This window comes from Peromyscus eremicus, chromosome X, assembly GCF_949786415.1.
Source record: "Peromyscus eremicus chromosome X, PerEre_H2_v1, whole genome shotgun sequence".
In the NCBI taxonomy this organism is placed as follows: domain Eukaryota; kingdom Metazoa; phylum Chordata; class Mammalia; order Rodentia; family Cricetidae; genus Peromyscus; species Peromyscus eremicus.
This window is the reverse complement of record NC_081439.1, coordinates 22,090,026-22,100,458: the sequence shown is the minus strand read 5'-3', so window position 1 is coordinate 22,100,458 and position 10,433 is coordinate 22,090,026. Positions and strand designations below refer to the sequence as shown.

At 39.7% G+C, this 10,433-nt stretch overlaps 1 protein-coding gene across 1 annotated transcript in view; it reads right to left on the bottom strand.

The window, feature by feature from the left end:
- Window positions 1-9,772, bottom strand: part of Frmpd4 (FERM and PDZ domain containing 4) — a 213,938-nt gene extending 204,166 nt beyond the window's left edge. The window contains exon 1 of the mRNA XM_059250688.1: window positions 9,720-9,772. Coding sequence (XP_059106671.1) covers window positions 9,720-9,757 — 38 coding nt within the window. The 5' untranslated portion in view covers window positions 9,758-9,772. The remainder of the gene's footprint in view (window positions 1-9,719) is intronic.
- Window positions 9,773-10,433: the final 661 nt, after the last annotated feature.

Sequence of the window (10,433 nt, the reverse complement as noted above, 5' to 3'; positions counted from 1 at the left end):
GAACACAGAGTGAATGGCCTGCTCCATGAGATTGGAGGGCATGGAACTCTTCACTTAGATTGGTAAGAGTGTCCAATGGCACAAAACACATCAGTGTCTTTCACCTTTCTACTTGAAGAGGCTCTTTGCTGGGAATTGACCATTGAAAACAGGGCTTTATTCAGGCTGTGAGAGAAGTTATAGAATAAAGGCTTGGCAGGGACTAGAGCCTCCCATCATTTTGGGGGAAACAGTGAGGTACTCTGTCAGGACCCTCCTCTGTCAGTTGCTCTCCATCTCCTTTAATGAAAGAGGGCAAACAACAATGGAAAGCCACCTGCCACAAAGGTGATTCTCAAGTTCAGCTAGTCCATTTTGCCAGCAACACCCACTTGGAGTTTGGCACAGGCCGGCATTTCTACATGTGAGCCAGACATAGGCAGTGACATGAAAATTTCTCTCTGCAAGGGCTGGCTCAATCCAGAAAAAAAGGTTCAAAGGTGAGTCAAGGAATTAAGGGTGCCAGGCAGCCCCAAGCTAGGATTTCAATTACAGGCTGTGATAGAAACCTGTTTGCCCAGGTGCTTCTTCTTTTCACAGGTCAGCCAGCCAAATGGACTTGGTGAGCCTCCTTATGTAGACCCCTAGGGCTACAGTCAGCATAGGAGAAGAAAGAGGTGACCCCGGGCTTGGAACTAACCTGTTTCTCACAGCTTGACCCACACATGTGGGCCCCAACTCTGCTGTGGTCAGGTGGCCCCAGGAGCTTTGAGTAATTAAAATACCATGTGATCCTTTGATCTGCTAGATAAAAAAGCCAAGGGTTTCAGGCATTTGTCCTCAGTGAAGGCCACATCAAGTGCACTAGCAAAGTTTCAAGACAAAAATGAAACAAGCTGGGTACAGGAAAAGTCTACTTAGGCAGAGCTCCTGGCCTCTATGCCAAGTTAGATCTGGAATGATAGTGTCAATTCTGAGCCTTCCTGTTAAAGCCCTTCCATTGGCTCAGAAAACCTCCCTTCCAGCTGGGAGCACCAATTATTAACTCAGCAGATAGGTGCTTTGTCAGATTCAGAAGAAAACAAATCTGCTCCTAGGAAGGGAATCAGCAGCCTTAATCGCAGCCCCGGAAGCATGTGCATTGAGGGAACATAATCACCTTTCATTTCATGTAATGACACCATCACGTTGACTTTGTTCCTACCGTTCCCAAATTACAGTATGCCTCCCTCCCCGTGACTAGATGCTTGAAATCCTAAGGAATTTGTTGAACAGAATGCCATTTGTACTTGCCATGAGGCAATTATTGACTTTCTCGGCAGAACTCACTGTGTATACTTTGTATTCTATTCCATAATTCCTCATCAAAAAAGAGAGAAAGGAAAAAGGAAGGAAGGAAGGAAAGAAAGAAAGAAAAAAAGAAAGAAAGAACGAAGGAACTGAAGGAGGGAAGGAAAGGATGGAAGGAAACAAAGTAAGGAAAGAAGGAAGAAAGAAAGGAAGAGAAAAAGAAAGAAAGCCAACAAATCAACAAATGAAGTATAGAGGTGTAGTGCCTCACCAACAACATATTGTTAGTTCCTCTTTTTATTTTGGTATTTTAAAACTTTATACAATAACACTCAGATACCATAAACAAATTTCTCTCTCTCTCTCTCTCTCTCTCTCTCTCTCTCTCTCTCTCTCTCTCTCTCTCTCTCTCTCTCTCTCTCTCTGTGTGTGTGTATGCCTGTGTAAGCCAGAGCTTAGCGACTGATCTCTTTCTCAGTCACTTGCCATCTTGATTTTGAAACAGGCACTCTCACTGAACATGAGCTCACAGTTTGGCTGGAGTGGTTGTCTCTGTCTCCCCAGCAATAGGATTACAAGTGTATAACAACACACCTACACTCTGCTTAGTTTTTACATGGATTCTGGGGATCAAATTTGGGTCACCATGCTTGTAAGGCAAGCACTTAGCCTATTGACTGAGCTATCTCCTCAGTCCTACAACTTTCTTAATTCCCTCCATGGCTACAACTTTTAATTTCTGCTGAGACCTCTAGAACTATGTTGCAAGAAACTGAGCATAACAACATGTGTAATCTAATCAGATATATTTGGCCTTTGTTGGGTGTTAAACATGTATGTAGGCTTAATATAATAAGAAATGAATATCTGCATTACATTGAAATACATTACAGTATGGAGAATGGCAACAAGACCACAACATCTACATACAACTGTATGACTTAACTCTGAACATTTGACAGTAACTTTTATAGAGAGAAAAGTTTAAGGACATTTATCACAGAGTAACAGGGAAAGAGCTCAACCACAAAAGAAGTCAGAGTCTTATAAAACCTTGGAAGAAAAATGTTGCAAGAATAGCCCTGCAGCTACCAAATAGTGTTTGCAGACAATCAATTACTTTTTCTCTCCTTGGAATATTTGAATTAGAACAGGTAAATTCTAGAGGGAAGGCTGGGGGCTTTCATAGGTGCATGAGGTGAGGTCTCTGTTTCTGATTTCTGTGATGACCGAATCCTATTTTCTTGAGTTGGCCATGTTCTGCTGGAATCGATAAGAAAGCAGGGAGGAAATACAAGCTACTTACCTTTATTCATATAATACTCTCCTGGAGACAGATGAGCTGAAAATACATTTCCGTTGACCAGTGGAAAGATAAGAGATTGGCAGATAGGGATGGCTCAACAATTTCCAAGTTGGGCCAAGCCCAAACTGGAGAACAAAGTGGAAGTTTCCTCAGCTCATTACTAACTCCACTACTCAGGATTCAGAGTTGAATTCTATTGCATTAAGGAGACAGTAGTTCTGTTTAATTGCCCACCATGGGAATTGTTGGTAGAATAATAGAATGGTGTGTCTTATCCAATACACACACACAGAGACACTTTTTTTTTTGCACATACAGGGTGAAGGCGCCTAGAAAGCCAAGGTCCATGGGAAAAAGTCTCCTGAATTTGAACTTATAAAACCAGCCCATATATCATATAGCTTGGAAATGATTCTTTAGTCTCTTCTCCAACCTCCTATCTCAACTCACCGCTTCAACTTCACTCAAGGTCCTTTATCTTGCCAGCTGACTTGTATTTATTTTGTTTATGCTATAATATTTTCTCCTAGATATCCAAACTAAAGTACCAGCTTTATGAATCACCCATGCATTAAGCTTTCCGACTTTACAGTAGTCACATAAGCTTGTTCTTACTCCATTAAAAACTAAAGGGAAAATAATATAAAGTACTCCCCATTCGCCATGAAACTTAAGTATCTGTACAGAAACTAAAGTATTCACGGTTCCATTGAAAATTATGGTCAGACTCTCAGGAGAGTGAAGGCCTTGTCAATAACTTTCATTTCTGTCATCTCCATCAAAAAATCCTACATTCATCCCTCCTTGGGGGCCTCCATTGCTTCTAAAGCCAGATCTGTTATTATCCTTTGTATTTCCACTAAACTCTGAGGTTCTCTGGAACAACAATTTGTCTTACATGTCTAGGCAACTTTAGCAGTTATTGGTGCTTAATAAATACTGAGTATAGCCAAGGAAATCTTTAGAAGGAGGCATGTGACCAGACATTTAAGTTTATGGGTCCAGGCTGCTGAATGGGGAGGGGTATGTTTTATACAGATGGAGGTAAAATCAGCTGAGAGCAAATTATCACACTTAGGTAACCACCAGAGAGGGAGTCAAAGTCATAGGATACAGGGACTCAAAGAACTGAATCCTTAGACTCTAATGGTATGGGTGCAAGCATGAATTTGAATAGCAATAAGATATGACATTCCAGTTCCTGAGACCCTTAACTTTTTTTGCAAGTAAGAAAAAGAGTCTCTCTTGGCATTGACTTCCTCAGAGGACTGGTTTTCAATTACATGAAATCTTATGCCATAGAACAGTATTCCTAATGTTAGTAGTGTGTTATTTAGAATAAATTATCTTGTTTTATTCCAACCAGAATACTCTGAGAGGAAAAAGAGGGGCTACAAGTAAGTAATTATTTTAAAAAAATACCATAAATGAGGAATGAGTCAGCACAAAATGGCTGACAGTGGATGTCCAAGGAACTGGAAAAGTAAATAGTGATATAATATGTTATATACTCATTTCTATTAGACTGTCTTTGCCTTTGCCTTGAACAGCTTGCTTGCTGTGGGATGGTCTATATGTCAAGTGTGTTGCTGATTGGTCAATAAATAAATCACTGATTGGCCAGTGGCCAGGCAGGAAGTAGAGGCGGGACAAGGAGGAGAATAAAGCTGGGAAGTGGAAGGCTGAGTCAGAGACACTGCCAGCCGCCACGATGACAAACAGCATGTGAAGATGCCGGTAAGCCACAAGCCACATGGCAAGGTATAGATTAATAGAAATGGATTAATTTAAGCTGTAAGAACAGTTAGTAAGAAGCCTGCCACGGCCATACAGTTTGTAACCAATATAAGTCTCTGTGTTTACTTGGTCGGGTCTGAGCGGCTGTGGGACTGGCAGGTGAGAGAGATTTGTCCTGAATGTGGGCCAGGCAGGAAACTCTAGCTACACTTGCTTGTATCTGTCTGTCTGTAGGCTTGTGTGTCTACCTCTACTCAGCTTATATGACGGCCTTCATGTGTGCCTGTGCCCACCTGTACCTGCCTGCCTAGTGATTTGCCTGGAGGGAATAAAATGTATTTTATCTGCCCAAAACTCTTCACAATCTTGTCCATCTTCCAGCCTTCCATGGGCCTCTTGCTTTCTTTGCATCAAAGCATGCAACCTCACAACATGGCTGGTGGTTTATGTTCACTGACTATAAAACATCTATATCTAGATTTTATACATAAACCAATATCTATACTGGCATCTATATTGTATCCGTCTGCATTGATTTCTGTGTCCATATCTATATTCACAACTATATATGTATCAGTACCCATCTCTACAGACATCTAGACTTATGGATCATTGATGCTGTTATAATGATAATAATTTCAGCTATCTTGCTTTGTTCCTCTGTGTTTCTTATTCTATTCACCTTTCCCTCTCTTAGCCAGTTCTCACCATGATATACTGTCCTAAGCTTCTTTCCTTTCCATGTAGTTTCTAAATTCTTTTATGCTTCTATCCCATCCTCAGGCCTGCTCTCTCTCCTAATTCATAATAATAAGTATTGAAAAACTTTTGTTTTGTATTGTGTCAAGTTTCCTTCAAGTTTGTGGTTTTTGAGGACAATGCAGGCCTTCCACTCTATTCCTTTTGCCATCACCTCCCCAAGTGTTGAAATTACAGGCACTTGCCACAGAGCCCAGCTTGTCATATTTCTTTAAAAATGCTCGCTGTTCCACAAACACTGAACTTCAGGTTGGTGGTGCAGCTCTGTGGTGACATGTTCACATGTATTAAAGCATTGGTACCACTAAAAAAAATCTGTAATTCAGATGTGTCTATGAATGTAGCAATGAAAGTGGTCCTTTCTAAACACAATGAATTCTAATTCAGCAAATGTATGTGCTTTTGGAAATGCCACATGATTAGTCTATGTCTTATCACCAGTGCTGAGGCCAAATAAAAGAATCAGGTGCAGAAAACTGCTTCAGTGTAGCGGCCATAGCTATTCTGTGGAATTACCTGGGTGCATCTGAAACTTTCTGTTTCCAGGCTTTAACCCAGGCTCAGGCATCAGAATCTTATTGCTTCTTAAGCCATTCTAATATGTAGGAAAGGTTAAAAATTACTAGTTTCCAAAGTATGAGATGCCACACAAGTGTATATGTGGATCAGTACCCTTCATTTTATTCATTTTACCTTGTGTGTACTGGTGTGTGCTTGCATGTGCGTCTGTGTACCATGTACATGCCTTGTGCCCACAGAGGCCAGAAGGGAGCGCTGGATCCTCTGAAAATGGAGTTACAGAAGATTGTGGGCCACCAATTGGGTGCTAAGAATAAAATCCATGTTCTCTAGAAGAATAGCAGGTGTTTTCAACTACTGAGTCATCTCTTTAGCCCCTTCTTCATTTTTTAAACCCATGGATCAGTAAGTCCTTATAGAAACTAGTCTATCATCTCTGTTCTAAATAATGGGAAATTACACATGTAGATGCAACTTAAAATTTGGAGTATCTTAGGCCATGTACTGCAAGACTCATAATGAAAGAATTCTCTCATTATTTAGCTATCTGACTGCAACTTTGAATACACAAAGCCTGATTCCTCCTACCATTTGGTCCATCACTCAGTGAAAGTAACTGTCTGATGCAGATATTATATGCATCTTAAGAAAAGATTTAAAAAAAAAACCAATCTCCTTCAAAAGATATGTAAACAAGTGAAAAAATAAATGCAAAGGGGCTAATTACTAACCATACATCAGTTTCCCAGTTGTCCTTTTAACTAAGAATGCTAATGAATACAGAAATACTCTGTAGTGTAAACCTGGGCTCTCCAGAAACTGATAATTACAGCTTCTCCCTGTAATGGCCATAACTCAGTAGGTAGAGGGATTCTCATTATTTATCAGACTCATTAGTGATAGGGAAAGAACAAGCACTTTCCAGAGGGGTATTATGCTAGACATCTTATGAATTCTCTGAAAGGACTATAGAAGCTTACTTTTTAAGAAAAAAATAACACTATTTTGGGAAAATGATGCTGATGGTTTTGGTTTTCAAATCCAGCAACAGCAGTCAGAGCAAGTTCTTTGAGTAACTACTTGTCTTTTGCAGTTTGACAGCTGACCTAGAGCAGTAGAAAGCTTAAATTGACACATGATCATCCCTTATAAATGTTAAATGGAGCTAATGGCAATTCTTAAGGTAGAGCTAGCTAGCCATTATTCCCAGAAGCCCTCACTAGCAAGCCACAGTTTGAGTTACTACCTTTTGAAAGAGTATCTGGAATGTATGTAAACCCCCCTAAAAGCCAAATAGGAGGAAAGAAAACTAGACATTAATCATACAAGTCTGAAATATATCTTTATAAAGTCCCAATTCATGCCTTTTAAAAAATAAATTTCATTGCCTCATTTTTTTCCAGTTCTGACTGCAAATATCTGGATTACTTTATCTGAACCAACTGAGTGCATCTGTAGCCATGTTGGAAAACAGATGGCATATTATAATATCATACATTGTCTTAACAGAAGAAAGGACTTGGACAAACTATGCAAAACTAACAGTTAGAATCCAGGGTGTGAGACAAACCACTGGTCTTTTTTTCTTGTCTTTTGAGTGTTCTGAGACTAGGTTCCAAAGACCATACTCATGCTTCTTTCTCTGTGAGCACAGCCTCCAAAAGGCATAAGGCACTTCTATGTTCCCTGGCATGGGTAATGTTTAAGAGAAACACAGGTCTTCCCAAGATGCCCTCAAGAGGCAGTTCCTGGGTTAGCTGTGGACTCAAGAGAGGAGGTCTTCTTCCCTCTGTAGCAATTATGGAGAAGAGGAGGGATTTAGGTTATAAAGATTAGAAAAGCAGCCACAACAATCAATCCTGTGAGTTTTCACCCTGCTGGCTTGCCAGCAATCCTCCCTTGGTGTGGGCTTGAGTAAGGAATGGAGAAGACCCCAAAAATCTAGAAAACACCTTTATAAAAATGACTCCCATTCCCTTATCATCTTATACTTGCTAATAAATGCATAGGCAGCTTGGCTGAAACAAAGAAAACAGCCTGTGGTAGGAAAAATAATTTTCCCCTTCCTCTCAAATCTCTACTCAATTATAACTGGACTCTGGCCAACTGTGCTTCCTGATTCCAAATCTATTTCACTAATTTCTTGTAATTAAGAATATTTCGGTAGTGTTGGAGAACAAAGGCTCCCTGTTTGAAACACACACACACACACACACACACACACACACACACACACACACACTGTAAATGCCCTTCTCACCAAACTGCAAAACTGTAAAAATCTAGACAATGACAGCTGCTCTGGAAACCACTCTTGGTAGTGTCTTAAAGAGTGAAGCATAGAATCGAACTTTGATCCATCAATTGCATATGGCTCTGCCATTCCAACTCTTGGTGTGTGTGTGTGTGTGTGTGTGTGTGTGTGTGTGTGTGTGTGTGTGTATTCAACCTAGGGACTTGTATGTGCAGAACAAACACTATCCTCAAACTATACCCACATCAGTGAATCTATTCAACCATGTTCATAGCACCTCTGTTTATTAGTCGAGAGGTAAAAACAATGTAAGTATCCTGTGATAGATGAATTAATAAGTGTGGTATATACATTCAGTGGACTATTATCCAGCATTAAAAAAGAATGAATTCTAACACATAATATGGATAGGTTCTTGAAAACTTTATGTAAAATTAAACCAGCCAGATAGAAGAGAACAAATGTTGTATGATTCCACTTAGATGAGGTTCCTAGAATAAGCAAATTTATAGAGATAGAAAAGAGACTGGATGCTATTGGGAGATAAAAGCAGGAGAAATAAATATTTATTACTGAATCATACGCAACTCACCAGTGGCCACATCCAACTTCTAGCTTTGATTTGCTCAGGAGAATGAATACAATCAAAGTGGGAACTCAAAGGTACTTGGAAACCATTACTCAAGCAGTTCAATCCCCTCCCGTACTTTCTATGTCTTGTGACATTGACTTACGTTGTTCTTAGGCAGACACCATCTTAGAGCAGCAATGCCCTACTTAGGAGATTTCTTTGAAGGGTTGTGTTGTTTGCTTTTGTCAACTTGGCACAAATTGGAGTCATTTGAAGGAATAGAATGTCAATTGAGAAGACACTGTCCACAGATAGACCTGTAGGAAAGTCTACAGCAGCATTTTCTTGACTGATGGTTAATGTGGGAGTACCCAGATTACTATAGATAGTGCCATCTTGGAAGGTGGTCCTGGGTTGTGTGAGAGAATACGCTAAGCCAGCCATGGAGAACACTCCAGCAAGCAGCTTTCCTCTATGGTGTCGGCTTCAGTCCCTGTTTCCAGGTCCCTGCTTAAGTTCTTGCCCTGACTTCCCTCAGTGATATACTGTGACCCGGAAGTGTAAGCTAAATAAACTCCTCTTCCAAGTTGCAAACCTTCAGAGCGGTTTAGTTTAGTGCAGCAACCGGAAACAACCAAAGATAAGGGTGATACAAAAGTCATTCAAATGGACAGTGGTAAGTGCATAACACCATGGATGCTACTAAATAATACATCCAAAATGGCTTAAGTAGGAAATTCTGTGATGTATATTCACTTAACACAACCAAAATAAGACTATCATAAAAATCTGAAATCTAAACCAATATATGAACAAAAATTTATAGCAAGAGGTTAGAAAAACACATAATCCTTTTAGTAGATGACTCAGTAACATTCTTGACCCTTCCTTGAAAATGTTTGAAATAACCAGATTCCACATCATTCTTCAGTTTCAGACAATGGATGCAACTGACCTAATGTTTAATAGTGCACACTTCTGCTGTGAGCAAGAATTGCCACACTGTGGAGGTAATTATCAGTGATCCAGTTATCCAGTCAATAGTCCCACATACATGTACATGTAAGCTACCTTAATTAAACTCAGTGAGTTACTAGAAAAAGAAAAAGATACAAAAGTAAGAAGGGGACATGTTGAGAAGAAGTTTCCAGAGGGAAAGGGCATACAAGAAGGAAATAGAGGGACAATATGATCAAAAAACATTCTATACACATATGTGATCATCAAAGAATAAATAAAACCCTTGTTAACAAAACAGAACTAGAAGAACATTGGCCAAATTATTTGGTGTCTTTTTAACCTACTTGATGAAGTAGTCACGGCCATCTCGGTTTGTCATCATCTCCCATCCATAGGGTGGTACCTGGTTCAAGGCCCAGGTTCCTGAGGGAGGCGGCCAGCCCGAAGACTTGGTCCTGTGGCTGGAAACAAAGAGAGCATCATCACATCTGACTCTTGAACATACCTTTGAGATCACTGCACAGAGTTAATGTCTTATACCTCTAAATTGTGAGCTGTGTTCATAACTGATCATATACCAACTGTAAAGAATGTCTTTGCATCAGATAGCATGCTAGGCATTTTGCATGCAATAGAGCACTTATTTTCTATAGAATCCACATGGAAGTATACTCATATACTATATACATAAGAAACCAATGGGTTAGTAAAATTAAGTAACTTTGTTGTGGGAAGCTTTGATCAAAAGTTCTTTGTAGATCTGACCACAAGAAGCATATTAGATATGCTAGATATTTAGGCAGTTCAGGCACATACATAGAGTTCACGTTGTCATATAAAGCAACACACATGAAGATAAGTCAAAGTTTTATACTTTTATGAAAAAAAGCAAGGTGAAGTTTCCTGGATTCTTACGACCAAAATAAAAAAATGTATATTCACAGTAACCACATGCCAAACAAAGCCAGTCATAGAACAGTAGATAAACCCTCACTGTTAAGATGCAACAAATATTCACACATTATCTTTTCCACTTTCTAAGGCCCCAAAGTCAATTT